General features: G+C 35.6%; 1 protein-coding gene across 1 annotated transcript in view; it reads right to left on the minus strand.

The window, feature by feature from the left end:
• LOC150092305 (rab GTPase-activating protein 1-like) overlaps positions 1–27,585 on the minus strand; it is a 323,417-nt gene that overhangs the window by 205,759 nt on the left and 90,073 nt on the right. The window contains exon 9 of the mRNA XM_090414840.1: positions 10,620–10,686. Within this exon, the coding sequence (XP_090270966.1) occupies positions 10,620–10,686 (67 nt within the window). The remainder of the gene's footprint in view (positions 1–10,619; positions 10,687–27,585) is intronic.

A 27,585-nucleotide genomic window follows, 5' to 3' on the forward strand; every position in this document is an offset into this window, starting at 1 on the left:
ACACAGAAACTAAGAATGCCATATGCAAGATGGGAAAAAAACTGCTGATAAATACAAGATAAATGTCCAATTAAAATTTGGATTGGAAAACTTACCTATTCTAGTAAAGTTTTACAGTAATGATATTATCAGTGAATCCACACCAATTCAGTGACTAAAATCAATAACCTTTTTTACACAAGAAAAATTGTAAATTTGACTAACTAGAAACAAAACAGCCATATCAGCACGCAGGATTTAAGAAAACATTTTGTGCAACAGATCATAAGCATACAATACGTTAAATTACCTAAAAATATAATGGATATAACCAACTTCCATTACACTGCTTTTAAAGCATTTGACTTCATTGCAGATGCACCTCATTCAGATGCTCTAGTTTCCACTAGGTACAAATGTGTCTAATCCTCAACTTCTCGTCGTGCATCCTGAACGAGGATGGGCTGGCAGTTTGGGATTTAGCTGACCAAATTGTATTCTTATTGACTTAAACCAAAATAAAAAATGATGGAACAACATGACAGAATTTCATGCCAGCTGGGGCGTTACCCAGTTAAACAAAACCCCATTGTTTTCGCCAGGGAACCAGGGTAAACAGTGAAAAGTCAGCTACTGGAACAAATCCAAAAATTCACCCCAACTCAACATCACCAGAGTTCAAGATCGGTACGATCAACATAAGAATTTTGAATGGCAAAGAAATGGAGCTAGCTGAAGAATTAGGTAAGTACCAGATCGACGTAATAGGGGTGACTGAAACAAAAAAGGCAAAAATACAAAATGTTATATTCAAGCAATGACAATTGAGGAAAAGAAGGAGTAGCCATAGTATTCAATACTAAATATGAGGCTAATCTTCTTAAATTGCAGGCACTCAAGTAGAGCGATGTGGGCAAATATGAGAATGGGGAACTAGACGATGAGACTTATTTGTGCCTATGGTCCCACAGAAGGTTCTACGAAGGTAGAAGTAGAGAAATTTTTTCAAGCTTTCGAGAAAGCAACTGACACAATGAAAAAGGAAATGTTGGTCCTTGTTGGGGATCTAAATAGCATAGTAGGAAATGATTGTCAGACATACAAAAATATTTTGGGAAAATTTGGAGAAAAGAGCAAAGCTAATAATAATGGCAAATACCTGGATTTCTGCTCATGACATGGACTGATTATTACTAACACAAAGTTCAAACATAAATATGTACAAAAATTCACATGGAGAGAAGAGGCAAGGAATAAGAAAAGTCTCATTGACTATGTTATTGTTGATAGTGATGTTTTCTCCCTGGTGCAGGACACTAGAGTGTACAGAAGATTTGAAATTGGAAGTGATCACCATTTAGTACAGAGTAGGATAAAATTGAATATCATACTGAAAACATGAACATGTAAGAAAGTTTTAAAGTGAATAAAAGTTGAGCAGCTCTCAGATGTGAACTGTAGACTAAAATACACAAACATTATTGAAGACAAAATAAGAGAGTTTGAGAACAGGAACCAAACCTTGGAGATTCAGTGGCAAGCCTTGAAGAAAACCCTGATTGATTCAGTCAGAGAGGCATGTGGTGAAGTTGTCTGCAAGGATAGAAAAATTAGAACTCCATGGTGAACACAGGAAGTTAAAGATGCAGTGAAGGAAAAGAAGAAAGCATATCAAAAGTTCCTGGCAAATAAGTGGCTTGTGCTCTTAGAGAATACAGAGACAAATGTAAGAAAGCTAAACACTGCATAAAACTAGCAAAACAAAAGTTATGGGAGGACTTTGGTAAGAACATAAAAAATAAATATCAAGAAGGTGGCAAGATATTCTGGAGGTTAAGAAGTTCAAAAATGGAGGAAAGAGTACTGTGAAAGGAATTAGAGATGATAAAGGTGACATGAAAATAGGAGAAAAAGATATCCTTGATGTATGGAGTAACTGCCTTGAAAAATTGCTAAATGAAACTAGCGGTGATGACAGCACAGTGATAAAAAACACTGACCAGCATGCAGTCAGGAATACATATCCATACTTGAAGTAGAAAAAGCCATCAAAGGCTTGAAATGTGGGAAGGCAGCAGGAGTAGATGATATTAGACCAGAAATGCTGAAGTATGGAGGTACAGAAGTCTTACAGTGGCTGTACTGCATAGTTCAGAAGGCCTGGACAGCGGGACGAATTCGAGATGATTGGAGTAGAGCTCTCATAGTACCCATACACAAAAAGGGAAATAAAACTGAATGTGAGAATTACAGAAGTATTTCCCCACTGAGTGTTCCTGGTAAGATATATGCAAGTATACTTGAGAAAAGGTTGAGAAGGATTGTGGAAGAGAAGCTTGGTGAAGAACAAGCTGGATTCAGGCCAAATAGAGGCCATCAGGATCAGATCTTCATTTTACGACAAATAGTTGAGAAATCATGGGAATATAACAAAGATCTCTATTTGAGTCTTGTAGATCTGGAAAAGGCATATGACAAGGTGCCAAGAGAGAAGCTATTCGAAACACTACAGTTATATGTGTCAATGGGCCATTATATCGAGCAATAATTACTCTTTATTTGAGTTGTAAGTCAGCAGTTGGAATTGAAGGAAGTGCAGGAAGGTGGTTTAATGTTAAATCTGGTATCAGACAAGGATGTACATTATCCCCTCTGTTATTCATTATCTATATGGATCACATTATGAAGGAAAGTGGTATTAAACCTGTTATCAAAATTGGAAATGTTAATATCAGCTCTTTGTTTTATGCAGATGATGTTATATTTCTAAATAAATCCGCTACAAGTCTGCAAGATTCCCTGATTAAATTGAATAACTGTTGTAATAGATATAGTATGAAGGCCAGCATTACAAAGACAATGAAAATAGGCAGAAACATTGAAAATATTAACTGCATTGTGAATGTGAACCTATAGAACAAGTAAAACATTTCAGCAACTTAGGCACGATTTTTAATGAAGATGGTAAATTAAATATGGAAATAGACAACAGAATCAACAAAGCTGGTATGGTAGGAAGTCAACTGAATAACTTCATATGGAATAAGAGAGAAATTAACGAAAACACTAAATAGCTATATACAAGACAGAGTTCAAACCAATTTTAACTTATGGATCTGAGAGCTGGGTCAGAAGTAAGTCTTGACCAAAGACTAGAGACTGCAGATATGAGAGTCTTGAGAAAGATTAGCGACATGAACAGATGGCATCAATGGCAATATAATTTTAAAAATGAGGATAGTAGGAAAGAACTTGACATTGTCCGCATCCAGGAATGAGTTAGCAAAGCAAATCTCAGGTGGTATGGTCACTTAAACAGAATGGGCGAGGAAAGATTAGCAAAACAAGTGTTTTCTGACAGGATGGCAGGAAAAAGCAGAGGAAGACCAAGATATAGGTGCATTGATACAGTAAAAAGTATAAGATCTGATAATGCTGGAGTCTTGACAAGTAGCAGACTGATTTGGAGGAAAATTGTAGATATGAAGTTAGTAATGATGTAAGTTTTCATGTAGTACTATCATATTAGTAGGCAATGCTTCATTTTTATAGATTGGACCAAATCAGTTAACTCCTACATACAAAAAAGGAGATAAAACAGAATGCAATAATTACAGAGGCATTAGCCTCCTCAGGCTAATGGCCTCTGAATTCCTAGTAAGGATTTTACTAAAGTACTCTATAAACAAACCATATATAGAACTAGCATTAGGAGAAGAACAAGTGGGTTTCAGACCAGGACGAAGCACAATTGATCAACTATTCACCTTAAGACAGCTAATAGAAAATACACTAGAGTACAACCAAAGTTGCTACATAAATTTCATAGACTTTCATCAGGCATTTCATTCAATTCATAGAAGAGAACTATGGAAAACTATGAAAGAATTTGGAATTCTTAACAAAACAATAAGAATAATAAAGAATCTGTACGAGAAAACTGAAAGTGCAGTACGAGTGGAGGACACCTTAACCAACTGGTTCCACATAGAGAGTGGACAGGGATGCAATCTGTCACCAGACCTGTTCAATATTACACTGGAAGAAAGCAACCAGTAAGGCCTTAAAAACAAATAGTCCGGAATCAAAATATACTGGAAAAATATAACAAATTTAAAATTTGCAGATGACATTGCATTACTTGCAAGCACTGAAGAAGATCTACAATGAATTTATGATACAATAAAGAAAGTGTATAAAATTTGGATTAAACATAAATATAGATAAAACAAAAATTATGCAAATAGGAAAAAGAAACACCAATCTGAAAATTGAAATTGATAGTAAGAATCTAACGCAGGTAGAAAACTTCACCTACCTTGGAGGAGTAATTGAGTACAATAGTGAAATTACAAAAGATCTAAATAGACAAATCAGTCAAGCATCCCAAACTTTTGGATGACTTAATAAAATATAGAAGTCAAGAGACATCAAACAAGCAACAAAAGTAAGAATCTATGAAACAATGGTCCTCCCAAAACTCCTCTATGAAACTGAATGCTGGAATCTCAAAAAAGGCTGAAGAGAAAAAATTGAACTACTGAAATGGGTTGGCTAAGAAGATTACTTGGAGTATCTCTGCTTTATAGACAAGAAACGAAGACATAAGACAACTAACACAAGAAATAACAATAAGACAAAATCCAAGAAAGAAGACTGGGATGGTTTGGCCATGTGACCAGAATGGGAACAGAAATATTACCATCTAAAGCCCTCAATACAACGATGGAAGGTAAAAGATCCAAAGGGCAGCTCAGAATTAGATGGATAGACAAAATAAAAGAGGACCTGAAAACCAAATCATAAGTCACACCAAACTGGACATAATTGTTCAGACTCTTGAGGGACAGACAGAAGTAGAAAGAGTTCATTCGCCATCATCATCTACATAGATGATAGAAGATGTAGGTTGTGTTGTTTCCAAAGTGCAGATTTTAGACTTCTCAATTTATCTTATTTTTTCTGAGTATTGATCATACTCAGAGCAGTGTTTCATAATGATGCTTCAAATTATATTCCTTAGAAACTCTAATTTTGAATCTACAAATTAAACATAAATTAGTTTTTTTCCCTTTTACTTCAAAAAAGAAATAATGTAATTCCCCATCTTGTTTGAAAAATTGTTTTTCTTGTATAGATCTTTTTTCACTGTTCTTAGAACATGATAGTATATTGTTCCTATAAGATAAAAATAAAAATAAATAAGTTTGAAACACATTTCGAATTTCCATTTTCATTTTTAAATTAATAATTTTCTTGCCTTGTATAAATTGAAGTAAAACCCCAATCCTCAATGAATATAATAATTATTAATTAACTTAAGGAATTCACAACGTACACTAGAATAAAAATTAAATTAAACTTTAATATATATTTCCAATATTTTGTCGATGTCATGTTGCCATCTTCAAAGGAACTCAAAATAAAGAAACGTGCATGCAGGCACTACACACAGTAAATGAGGACGAAGCAAGGAAGCTATTGTTTCTCCTAAAAATTCCTGATGGTGGCCCCTAGCCGGCTATGTAGGTATTCTTGGCTGTTGGGCTGAAGGCCTCCTGATGTATGTCTCCCAAATTTGGGGCAGTCTCATGCAACCAAATTTGTTGAGATTGGCATGTTTCTTAGGGGCTGAGGCTGATTCCATGAAAAGTCTTTCAAATTTCAACTTTCTAAGGTGTATTATTATTCTTCCAACGTATTCTATGCGTGTATCCAGAGCATGGTCTACAAGACCAGAGTGGCTATACTGGTGAAAACGGATGTAGTCCTTGTGTTTTGAAATTCTGATATTCGCTGTCCTGCCTGTTTGGCAAAACTAGGACAGCTTACAGCTGCAAGGGACCTGGTATACACCAGGTAGGGCATTGGTCTTTAGTGGAGCAGATAAGGGATGCCAATTTTCTATATGGTCTGTACAAGAGTGTTTTTTTAAGATTTTGTTAATGGATTTAGAGTAATCCTGGTTGTGAAGGGGAGGGAGGGTTGTGGTTTACTGGTTTCAATTTTTTTTTTTTTTAGGAGGGGGGGGGTAGCCATTGGCTGAGAAAGTGTTGAGGATGTGATTTAGGTCAGTGGTTAGGGCATTGTCATTTGACCAGATTAGTTTAGCCCTGTTGTATAGTGTCTTATTAGCTCCATATTGTTGTGAGGATGGGGGAAGGAGTTTGTTGGTGAATGTATCTGTCTGTATGGGTTGGTTTTCTATAAACTAAGAAAACCAAGGTTCCATCAGGCTGGCGGGTGACTAGTGTGTCTAGGAAAGGGAGACTGTTGTTTACTGTTTACCTCTTTTTCCAGGGTGAACTTGATTCTGGGTTGTTAGTTGTTTAAGTGTGTTAAGGAGAGGAGTGTATCAGAGCCATGTGGCCAAATAGCAAACACATCATCAATGTAGCAAAGCCATATAGTTGGTTTTTGTGGCTTTCTCTTCAAAAGTCTCCATAAAGAAGTTGGCCAAGGGTGGGGAGAGTGGTGAACCCATGGCTGTCCCCCTCTATTTGTTTGTAGAATTTTCCCTGCCAAACAAAATAGTCCGAGTTCATTGTGAACTAAAATAGGGCTGAGATATCGGGAGGAAATTTAGCTTGGATTAGCGCTAAGGTTTCCTTGAGTGGGACATTTGTGAATAAGGAGGAGACATCGAAACTGACCATTATGTCAGTATGTTGAAGTGTAAGGTTTTCTATGCTGGCTTTGAAGTGGGCTGAGTTTTTATGTGTGATAGTGTGTTGCCAGTACAGTTTGCGAGCACTTTGGCCAAATGTTTAGCTAATTTGTATGTGGGGAAATCAATGCCATCCACTATGGGATGTAATGGCACATTTTCTTTACGTATTTTTGGGAGTCCATATATACAGGGGGGGGGGGTATAGAGTTAAACGGTTTTAATTTGTTAGTAACTTCTACAGGCCAAGAAGTGACCTTCTTAAGGAGTCTATGGAGTTTTCTAATTTGTGAGTTGGTGGGATTGTATTCAATAGGGAGGTAAGTAGCCCGATCTAATAATAGAGCATTAAGCTTACCTGTGTAGTCCGTTTGGTTGAGTACTACAATGGCGCTTCCCTTATCTGCTTTAGCATTTACTATTTCTTTGTTTTTGCTATGGGAATAAATTGCCAACACGTGTATTCTCCTAGATGATGCAAACAAAACTATTGGGGTGCTTGAAGAGGAGCTTTCCAACACGTTAAATCATGAGCTTTGGTCAATTTTATATGACGTCTCGTGCACTGCGACAGATAAAGAATTTGAGAAAAAATGGGGTCGACATATCAAGAAATTTGAGAAATTAGAATAGAACTCTACCTCCAAACCAAACTTCCAACCAACACTGTAGTCAACCTTTCTTCAGTTACCTTGAAGCCTGCAGCACTCATTGCTCTTTTGCGTGGCCACAACTTCGCCATTGCTCCCAGAAAAATACTGGCCAAGGATATAATGATCCAGATTGAACGCGGGATCCACCACCTTCCAAACTACATCGCCAACAATATTGCACTGGATGTAGCTTGTGTTCTCAGTAAAGCAAGGCCACCAAAAACCAACATATCCAATAGTGAATATAAAGCTCTGCACGAAATGAAGAAAAACAAAGAAATGGTAATCACCAAAGGCAGATAAGGGAAACGGCACCGTAGTACTCAACCAAACGGACTACACAGGTAAGCTTAATGCTCTATTATTAGATCGGACTACTTACCTTCCTACTGAATACAACTCACAAATTAGAAAACTCCATAGACTCCTTAAGAAGGTCACTTCTTGGCCTGTAGAAGTTACGAACAAATTAAAACCATTTAACTCTACACATTCCCCCCCCCCCATATATATATGGACACCCAAAAATACATAAAGAAAATGTGCCATTACGTCCCATAGTGGATGGCACTGATTCTCCCACATACAAATTAGCTAAACATTTGGCCAAAGTGCTCACACACTATACTGACAACACACCACCACACATAAAAAACTCAGCCGACTTCAAAGCCAGCATAGAAAACCTTACACTCCAACATACCGACATAATGGTTGGTTTTGACGTCTCCTCCTTATTCACAAATGTCCCACTCAAGGAAACCTTAGAGCTAATCCAAGCTAAATTTCCTCCCGATATCTCAGCCCAATTTTAGTTTGCAATGAACTCAGGCTGTTTTGTTTGGCAGGGTAAATTTTACAAACAAATAGAGGGGACAGCCATGGGTTCACCACTTTCCCCACCCTTGGCCAACTTCTTTACGGAGACTTTTGAAGAAAAAGCCTTAAACTCTGCCCCACAAAAACCAACCATATGGCTTTGTTATGTTGATGATGTGTTTGCTATTTGGCCACATGGCTCTGATACACTCCTCTCCTTCTTAACACACTTAAACAACCAACATCGCAGAATCAAGTTCACCCTGGAAAAAGAGGAAAACAACAGTCTCCCTTTCCTAGACACACTAGTCACCCGCCAGCCTGATGGAACCTTGGTTTTCTCAGTTTATAGAAAACCCACCCACACAGGCAGATACATTCACCCCCCCCCCACAACAATATGGAATTATTAAGACACTATACAACAGGGCTAAACTAATCTGTTCAAATGACAATGTCCTAACCACTGAACTAAATCACATCCTCAACACTTTCTCAGCCAATGGAACCCCCCCCCCCCCCAAAATATTGAAACTAGTAAACCACAACCCTCCCCCCCTTCACAACAAGGATTACTCTAAATCCATCATCATTCCCTACATCCAAAGCACCTTGGAAAAAATTGCCAAAATCTTAAAAAAACATAACTTGACCTCTTGTTACAGACCATATAGAAAATTGGCATCCCTTATCTGCTCCACTAAAGACCAACCACTTCCCCTAGACCTACCTGGTGTATACCAGGTCCCTTGCAGCTGTAAGCTGTCCTACTTTGGCCAAACAGGCAGGACAGCGAATATCAGAACACAAGAACTACATCCGTTTTCACCAGTATAGCCACTCTGGTCTTGTGGGCCATGCTCTGAATACACGCCACAGAATATGGTGGCAGAAAGCCAGAATAATACACTGTAGCAAGTTCAAATTTGAAAGACTTTTCATGGAATCAGCCTCAGCCCTAAGAAACATGCTAAACCACAACAAATTTAGTTGCATGAGACTGCCCCAAATTTGGGAGACTTCCATCAGAAGACCTTCAACCCAACGGCCAAGAATGCCTATATAGCCTGCTAGGGGGCTATGTAGGTATTCTTGGGGGCTATGTAGGTATTCACCATCAGGATTTTTAGGAGAAACAATAGCTTCCTCGCTTCATCCTCATTTACTGTGTGTAGTGCCTGCATGCAAGTTTCTTTGAAGATGGCAACATGACGTTGCCGAAATATTGGAAATATATATTAAAGTTTAATTTATATTCTAGTGTATGCCGTGAATTCCTTAAGTTAATTAATAATCATGTATAATCAACATATAAGCCTTTCTATTAGAATATAATAATTCTGTTATGTATATCATTGCACATGTATTGAGTTTCAACGATGCGCTAATGAAACACATGAATTTTTACCTTTTCCATTCGGGTGGCACTTGACATCACTGGCAGTGCAAACAACTCATATGTTGAGAGTCACTCTTCTGATTTTATTTACAATAACCTCACCATATTTTTCATCATACTAAAAGATGCTGACAAGTGAGTGTTAATAAACATAGCAAAGTAAGTTAATATAAACTATTAACTGCTGGTTTTGGCATGACAATACAGATCAATACATTACGTCATGTTTGATTGTATGGACAATAGATATATTTCTAATCTAAATTAAATAATTAATGTTAAAAGAAAATTTATGAATTTTAATTTTAAAATTCAGTATTTTTTTTTATTAATTTGATAAATATTTGTCAAATGTTGGAATGGGCTGTATGTATCCAGCATGTGTGACACCACTGGTCTAGAGGAATCAAAGCATGGAATAATTACTGGAGAATGGGCCAGGGGGTGAAGGATAATTTGCTCAACTGTCTTAAAGGAAGACATAAGATTTCAGTATACTGGTATACTGCACACACTGACACATGGTGTCCAATCTTGGTCCTTTGCAAAAACTTAAGAGTATGGCAATGGAAATAAGTATTTTGGGGAAAAAAAAAAATTTCAGATATTAAGTAGGTCACAAAAAATATCAATGTTATTCAAAATACCAAATAAATTAAAATGGAATCAGGCTGGCCATAGGGTCAGGAAGCATTATGACAGACAGTCCTTACTACAGTTCAGGTTCACAGAGAACACAAGAGATCCAGAAAATAACTGGATGAGGATGTCCCATGAAAGAAGAGTGCAGAAATTTGGGAGAAGCCTTTGCCCAGCAGTGGGATGCAACAGGCTAATATCGACTGCATAAGGCTACTGAAATTAGTTGTAACAGGGCTTGAAAAAAATAAATATACTTCTATTTCAAAATCTGCTCTTTTCATTTAGTATTAAATTAAAATAAATAATATTAATGGTATTAACAATATTAAATAAATTATTTAATATTAAATAATTAAAAAAACAATACAATTACAACTGTACTGTACATGCAACTGCTGTTTCAATCAATTCACTCAACTGACAATGCAATTTAATGAATGGAAAACATTAAATAGCATACCATTTCTATCAGCTGCATGTCGCTACTCTTCATATTTCTTCCTGGTGAGATGAGCAAACCAAAGCACCTGGAAATGTAATTAATGATACACTCAAATTCCTACTTGAAATGCAAATACATAGAGTCAAGAGCATTTCAGTATCAGTAGCTGACACAAATGCATCCATAACTGCTTCTAAAATTCTGAACTTGAAACATTTTTCAAGCATGACAAATTTCATATTGGTATATATATTTGATATACATAATATTTACATAGAAATGAAACAACTTTGAACCACTTTATTTATATATTTTTATTTTCTTATTGAATACTGAAAAAAAAGAGGAGGAAAGTGTTTTTACATCTGTTATTACATGGTCTTTTTTTTTTCTAACTCTGAAAATTAGCAAAGTAATAATATACATGGATATTAGAAAACTGGATAAGGATATAAAATTAAAGAATTTTCAACCAGGAATTACTTACTACTAAATGTATAGCTGTTAAAATCAATTTCTCTGATTTGGATATTTGAACATTTAGTTCCTCTGGCCATTCTGAATGATATTTTTCAGAATGGCCAGAGAAACTAAGCTTGGAAAAGAATTTTCACAACTCCATAAGTTTTCAGTTTCTTATGAAGCTACAATTATTACTCTGGATAGAAATGAGTTTCAAAAAGGTAGTTTTAAATTCTGACGGGGTTACATTCAGCAAGGATCCAATTGCCTCTGAAGTTTATTTTCCAAAACTAAAAAATTCTGAGACTACTGATGATTTTTGTTTCATCTTTAGTTTGGATGACTTATTACAGAAAATAGCATGAAGATTTATTAAAGATACCAAGCAATTTTATAAGCTAGGTTTTAATCCTTTTTCCCAAGTAAGCAAACAGACAAGTTAGTCAAGTTTGCGCCTGCACATAGTGCAAGTCTGAGGCAACTCGTGGTAAAATTGGAGTAAGCTCCGATCACTTTCCTTAGTATTTTCCCCTAATGCAAAGCACATCCCGTTGCAGAGATGTATGATGCTATGCATTAAAGGCAAGGGCCACTACCAGACTGGTTTCGACCTTTATTGAGGTCTCGTCAGTGGGAGTCATACTTAAAAGTGGCCCTTGCCTTTAATGCATAGCATTATACATCTCTGCAAGGGGATGTGCTTTGCATTAGGGGAAAATACTAAGAAAAGTGATCAGAGCTTACTTCACCTTTACCACAAATTGCCTCAGACTTGCACTACGTGCAAGCACAAAACTTGACTGATTTGTCTGTTTGCTTACTTGGGAAAAAGGATTAAAACTTAGCTTATAAAATTGCTTGGTATCTTTAATATACTATATACCCAAGGTAAAAAACCTTCTACAGCATGAAGGTTATCATCCAATAATGATGCATTCCATTCTGAGCCTCAATAGCTCAGTTGGTATAGACAAAGCCCTTTGGTTGGAAAGACCTGGGCTCGATTCCTGTCCAAGATGTGAGGAACCTTTATCTGGTCTCTTTCAACCAAAGGTAAGTTAACCAGAGGAAGGGGTATTTCCCCACCTGGAAACTTGGCATAGGACTAACCACCATATCCTCAAAGCAGTTGTGGTTTCAAATCGTAATAGGCCATGCCTAATACAAACATAATGAACCACTAGGCCTAATACAGGAAAAGGAAGGCATTCCATTCTAGACTTATTTTTCTGAGAGAAAATCTAATTTGTTTTCTACCACTAAACTGAAGCATTTACTAATATTCAATACTGAAAATGCCATATTTGTGGAACAGTATCAAATTTCCTGGAGTATAATGATAGCTAACAAAAGCAAATGCAATAGTATCTTGGTGCAGGAATCATACAATTTTCTCAGTATAGATAGAATTTCTCCTACCCCACTCAAATCACCCCCCCCCCTGCTGATAAAGGCCTCTCCCACTGAGGGAGGGTTGGGTCTACTACTCCCATGGATGACCCACTCCATTTTGGAAGAGTGTTTATTCACTTGTATGAAGGTATGCATGAAGGTGGAAGACAATCACAAACATCCATGCTTAGGCAGGATTTGAACCAGCAGCCTCTTGGCTGGAGAGCAGATATGCTAACCAATCAACTAATCAGGTCGGCAGAGAAACTTAATGCAGACTTAATACTGGTATTAGATCTATGAGCTAAAAACACATGTACTAGAACAGATTAATTCCTTCTAAACAATACAGAAGCGATGTTGATGTCTTAGCAAGGTTCTAAAATATATTATAAGCTATATTTAAACAATGGCTATCCATTGTTTAAATCTGTATAGTTTCTTAATATTTTAACTAATGCAGAGATTCATTCATATCTTTAAAAAAAAAAATTACATATTGAGAGAAATATTAATTTTTCAAAGATGCAACTGAGTCACCAGTAGTTGGAAATTTTCTCTTAACTGTTTAAACACATGTTTAAATTTATGACTAATATACATTGCTTGGAAAGAAGTCAATGGACACTGTGCACAGGCAAGGTGCATTGGGCCATGTAATGAGTCACATGTTTATAGCCGGTACACATTGGAGGAATATGATGCTCCCAAGTCAGTGCAACTACTCAATACTTGAGAAACTTAGAAAAGAACAAACTGGTCAGGATCAGATTTCCACTCTAAGACAAATAGTTGAGAAATCATGAGAATCTAACAAAGATATGTTTAAATATTGTAGATCAGGAAAAAGGCATATCACAAGGTGTCAAAAGAAAAGCAGCTCAAAATGCTACAGTTACTTATGTCAAAGAGTACATAGTCTATATTTTAATAAACCAATATTATACAATAATCACAGTAATAAACTTTAATGAAAGTACAAATATTTCATACTGAAAATAACAGTATATCATCAATGTGCAGAAACAACAAGCAAATCAAAGACCAGGAATACAAGGTACATACAACAATCAGTTCATCAATTAAAAATAGAAACACTGCAGCTATTTTTGATGTTTACATAAAAAGAATCTTCCAAACATTAGGAAGAGAAAACCATTCCAATTCAGGTTAGGCCTATGTAAAACAGCTTCACAACTTTCTTTGAAAAAGCATTCATATTTAAAACTGCTTCTAGGGAGAAGACAAGCTTCATCCCACATGGTACTATGTTTAGTGTCAATACTATGCTGTGCCAGAGCAGAAGTTTGAGGTTTCACATATTCATTGTAGTAGTGATGTTCATTAATTTTATATTTGTATTTGGGCAGAATGGCCTATCTGCCCAAAGTATACCAGATTACATTCTGATGGGATCTGGTAAACACCAGCTAAAGATAGAGGCAACAGTTTGTCTTCTGTAGATGGAACATATAAGAAATTTTGCTGATATAAAAATGTGGGATTAATGCAATACTTCTTCAAAATTCTACCAATAAGTTCAGAGATACCAGAAATATAAGGGATTGGAACCCTGCAATCTGTTGTAGAATCTCTAGGTTGGAACATAAGAGTCAATTTTCTGTTTGATAAAGTTTCGATAACAGTTGTAACATTTAATTCCATTGAAGTTTTGATACTGAGAATTCTTGTTGTAAACTTAAGGGAGAGGAGCACACATTATATGTTCTATTAATTAATGATTTGAAAATACCAATTTTTTTTGAGAAATTGTGATCAGCAGACTTTTGATGAATACTGAATTCCGTTTGCTGCTTTCATTAAAACAAAAGAACCATAGATTTATTTCAAAAGCAGATAAGGAAAAATTGCAGTGGTAATGGATAAGGTCAACTATGAGAGGAAGGTAGACTGTCTTTTGCAGGATGCTTCCATCTATCAAGAAATTAGTTATAAACTTACAAAAACATAGATGAAACAATTAAATTAAATAAGCTCTTTGATGATGTTGGCTGGGATCAAAATACTTTGTGTAAGTTATACACTCATTTTGGAAGGAATCCTACAAAAAATTCATAAATAAGGTTGTCCAACTAAGACCCATTGTGAATTGTATCGACACTCCCGCATATATGATAGAATTGCTAAATTTCTTTTTCTTTCATGTTTATTAAGTTCCCATATTGGACAATCCAGATCATTCTTCAAGAATTTCACACATTTTCCTGAAAAAAATCATCATCATCATCAAATTCCTGCCATGTACCCTCAAGGGGTGTACAGGATATGACAGTACTACATGAAAAAATTACATCATTACTAACTTCCTATCTACAATTTTCCTCCAAATCAGTCTGTTACTTGTCAAGACTCCAACATTATCAGATCTTATATTTATATCATCTAAGGCACTTTGTACCGTATCAATCCACCTATATCTTGGTCTTCCTCTGGGTCATTTTCCTGCCAACCTGGCAGAGAACACCTGTTTTGCTAGTCTTTCTTCGCCCATTCTGTTTACGTGACCATATCACCTGAGATTAGTCCTGTTAACGCATTTCTGGATGCTGACAATGTCAAGTTCTTTCCTAATATCCTCGTTTTTAATACGATATTGCCACTGATGCCGTCTGTTCACGCTTATAATCCTTCTGAGGACTCTCATATCTGTGTTCTCCAGTATTTGGTCAAGTGTTTTACTTCTGACCCAGCTCTCAGATCCATAAGTTAAAACTGGTTTGAACACTGTCTTGTATACAGCTAATTTAGTGTTCTGACTAATTTCTCTCTTATTCCATATGAATTTATTCAATTGACTTTCCACCATGCCAGCTTTGCTGATTCTGTTGTCTATTTCTATATTTAATTTACCATCTTCACTAAAAATCATGCCTAAGTAGCTGAAATGTTTTACTTGTTCCACAGGTTCTCCATTCACAACACAGTTGACATTTTCAATGATTCTGCTTATTTTCATTGTCTTTTTAATGCTGACCTTCATACCATATCTATTACAACAGTTATTCAATTTAATCAGAGAATATTGAAGATTTGTAGCAGATTTATTTAGAAGTATAACATCATCTGCATAAAGCAAAGAGCTGACATTAACATCTCCAATTTTGATATCATGTTTAATACCACTTTCCTTCATAATGTGATCCATATAGATAATGAACATCCTTGTCTCACACCAGATTTAACATTAAACCATCTTCCCGTACTTCCTTCAATTCTAACTGCTGACTTACAACTCAAATAAAGAGTAAGTATTGCTCGATATAATGGCCCATTGACACCATATAACTGTAGTGTTTCGAATATCTTCTCTCTTGGCACCTTGTCATATGCCTTTTCCAGATCGACAAAACTTAAATATAGATCTTTGTTATATTCCCATGCTGTTTCGACTATTTGTCGTAAAGTGAAGATCTGATCCTGACAGCCTCTATTTGGCCTGATTTCAGCATGTTCTTCACCAAGCTTTTCTTCCACAATTCTTCTCAACTGTTTCTCAAGTATACTTGCATAGATCTTGCCAGGAACACTCAATAGGGAAATACCTCTGTAATTCTCACATTCAGTTTTATTTCCCTTTTTATATATGGGTACTATGAGAGCTCTACTCCAATCATTTGGAATTCGTCCCTCTGTCCAGGCTTTCTGAACTATGCAGTGCAGCCACTGTAAGACTCTTATACCACCATACTTCAGCATTTCTGGTCGAATATCATCTACTCCTGCTGCCTTTCTACACTTCAAGCCTTTGATGGCTTTTTCTACTTCAAGTATGGATATGTATTCCTGACTGCATGCTGGTCAGTGTTTTTTATCACTGTGCTGTCATCACTGCTTGTTTCATTTAGCAGTTTTTCAAAGTAATTACTCCATACTTCAAGGATATCTTTTTCTCCCGTTTTCATGTCACCTTTATCATCTCTAACTCCTTTTACAGCACTCTTTCCTCCATTCTTAAGCTTCTTCAACAACCTCCAGAATATTTTGCCACCTTCTTGATATTTATTTTCTATATTCTTGCCAAAGTCCTCTCATAACTTTTGTTTAGCTAGTTTTACACAGTGTTTAGCTTTCTTACATTTGTCTCTGTATTCTCTAAGAGCACAAGCTGACTTATTTGCCAGGAACTTTTGATATGCTTTCTTATTTTCCTTCACTGCCTCTTTAACTTCCTGTGTCCACCATGGAGTTCTAATTTTTCTATCCTTGCAGACAACTTCAACACATGCTTCTTTAGCTGAATCAATCAGGGCTTTCTTCAATACTTGCCACTGAATCTCCAAGGTTTGATTCCTGTTCTCAAACTCCTTCATTTTTTCTTCAATAATCTTTGAGTATTTTAGTCTACAGTTCACATATGAGAGCTGCTCAACTTTTATTCACTTTAAAACTTTCTTACATGTTATTCTTTTCAATATGAAATTCAATTTATCTTGCTCAAGACTAAAATAGTGATCACTTCCAATTTCAAATCCTCTGTACACTCTGGTGTTCTGCACCAGGGAGAAAACATCACTATCAACAATAACATGGTCAATGAGACTTTTCTTATTCTTTGCCTCTTCTCTCCATGTGAATTTGTGCACATTTTTATGTTGGAACATGGTGTTAGTAATAACCAGTCCATGTCCTCAGCAGAAATCCAACAGATATTTGCCATTATTATTAGCTTCCCTCTTTTTTCCAAATTTACCCAAAATATTTCTGTATGTCTCACAATCATTTCCTACGCTGCTATTTAGATCCCCAACAATGACCAACTTTTCCTTTCTTTTTCTAAAGCCTCAAAAAATTCCTCCACTTCTACCTTAGTAGAACCTTCTGTGGGACCATATGTACAAATAAGTCTCATTGTCTAGTTCCCCATTCTCATATTTGCCCACATTACTCTACTTGAGACTGACTGCCATTCAAGAAGATTAGCCTCGTATTTTGTGTTGAATACTACGGCTACTCCTTCTTTTCCTTGATTGTCATTGCCTGAATATAAAATTTTGTATTTATTGCTCAGAAAGATCTCACCAGTTTTTGTCTTTTTTGTTTCAGTCACCCCTATTATGTCGATCTGGTACTTATCTAATTCCTTCGCTAGCTCCATTTCTTTGCCATTCAGGCATCTTATGTTGATAGTATCGATCTTTAACTCTGGTGATGCTGAGTTGGGGTGTGTTTTCAGATTTGTTCCAGTAGCTGACTTTTCGCTGCTCGCCCTGGTTCCCTGGCGAAAATAAAGGGGGCCTTGTTTAACCAGGCGAAGCCCCAGCTGGCATGAAATTTTGTCATGTTGTAACATCATTTTGTATTTTGGTTTAACCAATAGGAATACAATTTTGGTCGGCTAAATCCCAAATTGCCAACCCATCCTTGTTCGTTCAGTATCCAGGTAGATACCGAACAGGGTGCACGTGAGGATTGAGGATTGGACATTAGGTCAGAAGCTCTGGTCAGTTCTCCGCATTCCTTTAAAGGCTATGTGGAGGTCTCCTCTCAGTTATATAGCTTTGACCCTTAAGCACCCCTGAAAAAAAACGAGGATATTCAAATACAAGATTCAGATGTCAGTCAATTTTTGACATTGTTTCTATTTACCAACATTCCGTTATCTGACACAGTTTACTATATGATTATTCCCCTCCTGATGTGAGGATTTCTGAATTTGTTATACAATTATGATATTTCAGCTGGAAAAACTAGATCTATAAACAGACTGAAGGCATTGCCATGGGTAGCCCCTCTGTTTCCACCTTTGGCAAACCATTTTTTGATTTTTTTTTGAACCATCTGCAAGATACCTTGTTCTCACCACTCATTCCCAAACTTCTCTTTGGTTTTGAACTCGCATCTTGGACATCCTTTTTACTCGAACAGACTTCGGTACTTTATCAACCAGTGTTTATCAGAGACCAACCTTTACTGACAGATACATTCATCAAAAGTCTGCTCATCACACCTTCCTAAAAATTGGTGTCATTAATTAATACAGTGCACAATATGTGCTCCTTCCCTCACGCTTACAACAAGAATTTCTCACTGTCAGAACTTTAATGAGTTTAAATGGTTATAATCCTCATCAAATCCAACAGATAATTAACTCCATGTTCCAACACCTCAGGATTCTTTGACAAATTGCAGGGTTCCAATCCCTTACATTTTTGGTATCTCTGAACCTACTGGTAGAATTTTGAAGTAGTATTACTTCAATCCCACATATTTTCCTATCAAAAATTTTTTCGTGTATTACCATTTATAAAAGACAAACCGTTGCCTCTATTTCAGCTGGTGTTTTTACCAGATCCTATATGAATGTAATTTCACATACTTTGGGCAGTGGGATGAAGGTCATCTTCTCCATAGAAGCGGTTTGAAATATGAACGCTTTTTCAAAGAAAGCTGAAGTCTTTTTACATTGGACTAACCTGAATTTGAATGATTTCTCTCTCTCCTTCCTAATTAGGGGGTGAGAGTAACGGGGTGTGAGGCATTTCGACAGTGTGTCATCTTCTGAGTTTGTGGGAAAAACGGCCGAAAGGGGGGGTGGGTGGAAATGTGGAGATAGATGTGGGAGAATTGTGGGTAAGGCCAAGAGGTATGTGAATTTTAACGACACTGTCGAAATGGCTCCCACCCCTAATCTTGTTCCATCATATTCTATCCTTCCCCTTTCCCCAGAATTTCTATTCCCCCCTTCTTCTCAAAGCATTTTCAACCCACCCTTAAAACCAAGGTTTTATAATTCACATACCTCTTGCCTTACCCACAATTCTCCCATGTCTTTCTATCTCAACATTTCCACCCCCCTTCTCTTTCAGGCATACTTCAGCAGTAACACAAATGTATATTGCCATATGCCAGATGCTGCTGAATAAGAAGACATCCTACAAAGGTATGTCCAAAATTATTCTTCTCATATATATTCTTCATGAATCTGTCTTTAACACATCAGCAATGCTTGAAAAGAGTAAAAAACCAATGACATTATAAAAAAGGGGTGTATTCCTAAACAAAAATAGCTATAAAAATTAATATTAAATTTACCAGTTTGTGTACATGTGTAGTTAATTCACTTCCACCATATCTGATGAGTTCGGCTACTATTTCATCAATTAATGGTGATTTCTTGTGTTTGAGATGCTTTATATTTTTTTTTCTACTTTGGCTAGCAAAGGTTTAAATATTTCTGGGTGACAGGCATGGTAAGTATTCTGTTCAAAAGTCTCAATGGGTTCATCACAGATTAGGAGTTTGATAAAGTACTCTCTCCACATGTTTGCTATTTCATCTCTAGTGGCTATTGTGTGTTCGTTACTATTGCTGAACCTATTTTTTGATCTCTAGTTTCATAGAAATTTTTCTAGGGCTATTTATTGTAAAGTATTTCTGGATTTCTTCAATTTGTTCATTTAATTTTTTTTTTTTTTTTTTTTTGGTTGTCTGATTATTTTATAGGCTTTCTTTCTGTTCTCATTGTATCTCTAAACAGCATGAATATCATTTGGGTTATTAAGCCTTCCTTTTCTTAACTGCCAGTACATTAAACCATTCTTTACACTGTATTTTACTTTAAATTCCAATCAAGTTTTCTGCTGATATTTTTATGCTATCCTTGATACAATTCTAGATGTTTTCAATATTTTCATTCTCTTCTAGTTCCATAGTTTCAATTTTCAAATTAATTTGTCCTCATTTTTTGTCTTCTGTTTTATTTTTTAATATGGCTGTATACTGAGTAGAAATCCAGGAGATATTTACCATTATTATTATTAGATCTGCTTTATTCTAACCCCCCCTTCCCCCAATCTTTCTCTCTCTCTCCAGATCTACAAGTTTATTTCTACACTTTGCAGTTTAGGTATCCAACATACTACTTTTTATGTCAGTTGTTCTTTCTAATAACTCAAAAACTTCCTTTACTGGCACTGTCAGTGATCCCCATAGGTATAAATAAACCACATTACAAACCAATGCCCAAACTAGATGTATATCTACATCAATCGCTACCACTCAAGGATAAATTTATATTCATATCTGCTGGCAAATCATCCTTATTTACAATAATTCACTTGTATTAGTTATATTCATCTTAGTAATATCAATTATTTCAATATAGTTTATCTGTTATTCCTTCAATAGCCCCCTCTCTCTTTTATTATTATTATTTCATGGCATCTCTAAGGAGTCCAAAGACCCTATGAGGGAGGGCATCTACTTTACAACTCTCTGTGCCCACCATTTAATCCACCATCTACACTGAACCACCACTACCATCATTATCTACACCAACGGCATCTACTGCCCACCACCACTAGTATTTTTTGTCTGTAAATTGCATGTGTTGTGAAAGCTGATTTGTCTGTAAGCAGGATGAAAAACTCGGTTTCTGGAAGAAAAACCCTACTACCTCCATATGGGATCAGCTAACACACCTTCAATTGAAACAAAAGCATGTTAAGATTCCTCCTGTCATGATGAGAATCCAGTTTAGGCCTTTTCCAGTTGAAGGGCACAATGTGTCGTTATTCTTCCAATTATGCTACGAAGGCACCTTTTTTCCATTCTTATTCTAGACAGTCTATTTTAGTCTCTATAGCAGACTTTCTTAACCTCTTTGCCCTTGCAGAACCCTTGAAATAATATCCATGTTGTATGGAATCCCTACATAATAATTATTATATATCATTGTTAGTATCTTTCTTTATTATTTATGAATTTAAAGATTATCAGGAAAACAAATAATAAGTGCTATAATAACTTTATCGCTTATTTGTAATTTTCAAAATAATAAGATAAATCAGAGTAAAATGTCATATAAACAAAAATATGTGCCAAAGAATTGTTATTTTTGAAACAAATATGAATAATAAAGTTTAATTTTCTAATGAGAAAACCTGTGCTTGTCTTTTGGTACACAAATACTTAATTCGGGGTCGGATTTTAGATAAACAAACATGGATTTCATCTTCGACAGAAAGGAGATGATTTCTTTCTTTGCTCTTAATACTTGTCAAACAAGAAAAAGCTTGCTCACACATGTAAGACGTTGAAAACTGCAGCAATATATTTATTGCTTTCCTATGAATAGTAGGATACTCGTCTTTAACAGAAATCCAGAACTTGTCTAGGGATAGGTCAGTAAATCTCATCTTGAATGTACGATCAGATTGCAGCCCACAAAGTTCTCAGAACTTGACTTCTCTTAAAGTCAAGTTCTCAGGATGAGCAGAAGATTCCGAGCATGGATCTCTCACCCAATCATACATCTGTGTTGGAAGGGATGGAAAATAATGTTCGATTTTTATCATCAGTTCTTCTAGGTGGGTTACAATAAGAACTTGAAATTTGATTATATTCTTCTTTACTTTTAAGCCTCACTAGTAATTGAAACATATCAAGATTCCCTTTTGCAACATGATTTTTTTAAAGATTCAGCCTTCTTTTAAATCCAAGAATCTTGTCGCTTGAAGTTAATATATTTTCTCCAGGGTCCTGCAGTGACTTGTTCAGTATATTAATGTAATGAAAAATGTCAGCTAAATAGGCTAGCATCTGCACCCACTTTTGATCTTCAAAACACTTGGCAAAATCTTGTTTATTGTTTTCTTGAAAATCTTTTAGCTCAAACACCCTATTTAGAACTTTTCCTTTACTTAGCCACTGTATTTCTGTATAAAGCAAAAGATTTATATGCTCTTTGTCCAGGTTTTCACACAGATTTTTAAACATTCTGGAGTGAACCGGCCTTTGTTTAATGAAGTTAACCATTTTTGTGGCATCATCAAAAACTTTTTTCAGTTCATCTCCAAGAGATTTTGACATCAACACTTCTCTGTGAATAAAGCAGTGAGTTGAGAAACAAAACTTCTTATGGAGCCAACCATGGATGGAGCACCATCAGTACAGATGCCAATACAGTTCTGCCAAGAAAGACCTTTTGTTTTCAGATATGAGGATAAAATATTGAATATATCTATTCCTCTGCTTGTCTTAGATAATTCTTTACAACAGAAAATGTTTTCTTGAATTTCACCCTCATTAACAAATCTTATAAAAGCTACAATGTAACATTTATTGGTAAGATCTGATGACTCGTCAACTTGGATGGAAAAACTGCTATTTTTCAGTTTATCACACAAAACTTCCTCGACATCATTTGACATATCATGGATACATCGACTTATTGTACTGTTTGAAAGTGGAATATTTCTCGTACTGCATCTTGTCCCAGCATTTTACCCACTATAATTTTACATGCTGGCATTATTAGGTTCTCACCAACTGTGACTTATGTGCAATAATTTCTGCTACCAAATAACTTGCCTTGCTTCCCGAGTCTTTTCACTGAATTTATTCATAAAACCTGCACTGTTTCTTTCGAGATTGCAATAGCATTTTAAAATAATCAGCACTTTTATTTTCCATATCATTGTGATTGTTTGTGAAATGTCTTTCCAATTTTGCTGGAGCCATTGCTGTATTTGAAAGTTGTTTGCCACAGACGAGACACAGTGGAAGAGGACAATCTGGATCACCAGTCAATGTAAAGTCCATTGATAAGAAATTTTCACTGTAAAGACAAACCTTTTTTTGTATTTGTTTTTGTGTTTTGAAATTGGGTATGAGATTCTAATTCTTCATCACTAGCCTCTTCAGAATTGTCTGGATTTTTTCTCTTCAAAAATTTCCACATTTTAACGGTTAGAAATTTCTATAAAATAAAAAAATGTAAAAAAGATGATAAATCAAAATTAGACTAATAAAACTGAAGCACAAAACATAAATAAAGGAAAACAAAAGAAATACATGGGAAAATGGGGGAAAAGAGAGAGAGAGAGAGAGAAAACGGAACAACTCCGGTATACGGTGATCGTTGTTTACATTGCGTAAACCACTTATGTAGCCTTATTCACCATTCAGAACAAACTATCAATATATTGAATTGAAAGTGGGAATATATTTTCACATAGATTAGCTAATAGTGGCTGCTGAGTAACTCAAATGAAATTGGTCTTGAAACAATAAAAATACTTAATACATGCGACACTATCATTAAAGGTATTAGTTTTTAAAAAAAATTGGTTAAATTAAAGGGCTGAGAAAATTAGTTTATAAAACAGATTCAGTTATGTTAGTAATATAATATTTAGTAAATTAATAAAAATATAATAGAAAAAGTATACTAAAAAGAAATTAAATAATCATGAAAAATCGGGTGGCCTTCGGTTAAGGAATAAGTACCAAATAATGTAATTAATAATATTATTTAAATATAATTATTATTTATTTGAGTCTAACTTTCATAAATAGATAACACCTAAATGCACAATTTGTAATGATATAACTAATAAATTCATGAAATAACAAAAATCGATTGCTCAAACTTTTGACTGCAACCTGAAATAAAGGAGTAACCTTCCCAAAAATTACGATCACCGTAAAGTAGAGTTCAGCTGAGAAAACATGCAAACTTTTTCATATTAATGAGTGAATACCTACCTACCTACACACTAGAAAATACATAGGATTGATAAGAGACAGACTGCACTTCTCGCATTTGTTGCTTGCACTGACTCATTAGCGACACTAGCTAGCACTAGCTCCAGTTGTCGTATGATAAGTGGATCACGAACAGCATTGCCTCGCATTCTAGTGGGAGTCAATACAACTAATGCAAACTCGAATTTATTCCTTTCAGAGAACATTTATTATTTTCTTCCACTGTTTAAGTTCATTTATTTGCCACTGATATTCATTATTTCTTGCAAAACCCTAGGGTTCCGGGGAACCCCAGTTGAGAAACGCTGCTCTATAGTCTACTATAAAAACAACAGTGTCCTTGTTTAAAATATAGAGGAAATATTTATGGTTGTAGATATTTGAATATGTTGTACAATCAGTCAATGCATAGTATAATATGGTCAATTACATTTCAAGTGACAAGTTCATCCTAAATCCCACAATGGTGCTCTGTATTCCTTCAAGACTGTAATAAGATGTGTCAGATTTCTGCTTAAGCAATCCTCATCATGTAACAAATACACCCTCTGTCCAAAAAGAAACCGAACTTTTTGAAAATAGAAGAAACTAATGGTGCTGCCTATTGTATCTTTTTGTTGTCGAAAGCAGCACCCTTCATTAGTGTTGTGTCAACTGTATATGACATTTGTTTCACTAGAAGCCGAGTTATAGTGCCAAGTGTGGCAGTGTGCTTTGATGAACGGTCAGTTGACACGATATTCATGCCATATGCGATGAATCGAATTCCTTGGAATCGTAGAAACAAATCAGCATTGTCTTTACTTTTGACTTCTCCAAGCGACTTTTTTTTGGATGTCCCTCTTCTGGTGGTCTCCACTCAGCACTCTGGTGCTTTGTTTCGGGCTCATACTCAAAACACCACCTTTCGTCACTGGTAACGATCGCTTCAAGGAAATTCCTTACGAGCAGTTTTAATGAGGCCCTTGCAGTGTTCAATTCGATACATTTTTTGGTCATCGGTCAACCTTTGGGGAACAAATCGCAAATTCAATTTACAAAAGCCCAAACTCTCAGTCAAAAATTTTGTGCACAGTTGATTTAGGAATCTCCAATTCATCTTCAATCAATCTCATGGACGATTTCAGGTTTTCTTTGATGAAATCATGCATTTTTAAGTTAACTTTGCTCAATCCAGTATTTGGACGGCCAGGCTTTTCTTCGTCCTCAAGAGTTTCACGACCATTTTGAAATCGCTTAAACCACTTGTAAACTTGAGTACGGGATAAGAATTCATCACCGTATGCTTTTTGAAGCATTCGGTGCGTTTCGGTAAAACTTTTACGAAGTTTAACACGAAAGTCAATCGCAGCTCTCTGTTTGAAACTCATTTTCCGATTGTTCATTAAAACACACTGTCACTCTTGGCACTATAACTCAGCTTCTAATGAAACAAATGCCATAAACAGTTGACACAACACTAATGAAAGTTGCTGCTTTCGACAACAAAAAGATACAACAGGTGGCGCCACTTCTATTTTTGAAAAATTCGGTTTCTTTTTGGACAGAGGGTGTATAACTTAACTTTATCTTTGTAATTTACTCACTTTCAACAATAAAGTGAGAGATGAATTTTGGATAAGAGAAATAGCTACATCATGATAATGCTGGACTTTGCAAATGCATTTGATAGGATACCACAATAGAGCCCCATTACATACATTGGAACAATAGGAGATGGATACAAAGCTGGTGACAATATGAGGGTTACTAATGGACAGATAAATATATAGTGGAGATTAATCAAAGAGAAAGCTGGTAGCCAGTGGTGTGCCAGAGCTGTTCAATTTGTACATCAAGAATATTGGGAATGATTTGAAGGGGAATATCAAATTGTCTGATGATGATGATGATGATAACAGGGGAGAGCAATAGTTTAAAAGTGATGTAGAGATATTGCAGAATGATATAAATAGCTTGGTAGTTTGGGCAAGGAATAATGGCTGCCAATGAAATATGTCAAAATGCAAAATAATGCCCTTTGGGATTTAAAAACAAGCTGTGTTGCACAGATGGATCTGAACTGAAAGAAATTAATGAGGCTAGGAATTTAGGAGTAATGATGCACAGAGAGTAGAAGAAGTGGGCAGAATATCTTAAAGAATCAGCAGATGTTAAGAAAAATCTGAGAAGCAGTGATAAAAAGTTATTATCCACCCCACCCCTCTTGTAAAAGGCTTTAATATGACCACTTCAGAGCAAATACTGTGTAGATTTGATTGCCTGGATTTCCTGAAGATGTGGAAGTAGTGGAGAAGGTTCAGTGAAGGCATATGTGTCAGTTACAAAATTTGGCTTATATGTGGAAAACAGTATACGTGTCAGAAAAAAATGAAGTTACTAAAAGGGTTTTATATACACATGCTAAAGAAATTTTCCCACACATGACTAGAGAGGAAAGAATATGGGGATCATCCTTGGAAGTTGTGTAAGAGTGTGTTGTGAGGGTTAAACATGAATTGAACATGAAAACTGCTCTCCATGAAAAAAATCTAATGTTAAACATTAGATTTTTTTTCATGGAGAGCAGAAAATGAGTGGAAAAGTTGGTGAACAATTTTGAAATATGATATGACAAACTTTATATCAATAATGGTATATTCTAGGAATGCCATGATTAGGACTCCATAGGAATACAGGTAAAATAATTTTACGAAAATCGTAATCAAATTTCTGATAGGAATGTATAGGATAGTATGATAGTACTACAGGAAAATTTTTACATCATTACCAACTTCCTATTGACAATTTTATTCCAAATGAATCTGTTATCTGTCAAGTCTCCAATATCATCAGATCTCAGATTTTGATCTTCCAAGGACTTCTTACTGTATCAATCCACTTAGATCTTGGCCTTCCTTTGGGTTTTTCTTCTGCCATTCTGGCATCAAATACTTGTTTTCTTAACCTTTTCTCTTCCATTCTGTGAAAGAACCATATCACCTCAGATTAGCTGTGCTCCCACATTCCTGAATAATGTCAAGTTATTCAGGAATTCCTAATATCTTCATGTTCAACAGGATGCTGCCACTGATACCATCTGTTCATACCCCTAATTATTCTCAGAACTCTCATATGCATGGTCTCTAACCTTTGATGAATGCTTTATTTCTAACCCAACTCTCAGATCCATAACTTAAAACTGACTGTATGAACACTGTCTTGTATACTGCTAGTTTAATGTTATGGCCAATCTCTCTCTATTCCAAATAATTTATTCAACTGTTTTCCCACAATACCAGCTTTGCTTATTCTGTTGTCTACTTCAATATTTAATTTGCAATCTTTAATAAAAGTTGTGCTTAAATACACTGGTTTGCACAAATTAAGGAACAAGGAAAAAACTCAACTCAAAGACTATAAATTTTTATGAATTTGATGAAAAGCAGTATGATGTGAGATATAAAACATCCACAAATATTATAAATGAATAGTTTAAATTCAGTAACAAATGGATAGATGAAGACAATGGTCAAAATGGGATTATCAAAGTGCCTCAATAAGGAATGTGGTTACCCCTCAGCAATACAGCTCAGTTAGTAATAACAGCCATTGCTCCTGTAAAGCTCTCTTAAGTGTCTCA

This window comes from Typopeltis vanoorti, chromosome 26 (assembly GCF_054136105.1).
Source record: "Typopeltis vanoorti isolate ZY-2024b chromosome 26, IOZ_Tvanoo_1.0, whole genome shotgun sequence".
NCBI classification, from domain to species: domain Eukaryota; kingdom Metazoa; phylum Arthropoda; class Arachnida; order Uropygi; family Thelyphonidae; genus Typopeltis; species Typopeltis vanoorti.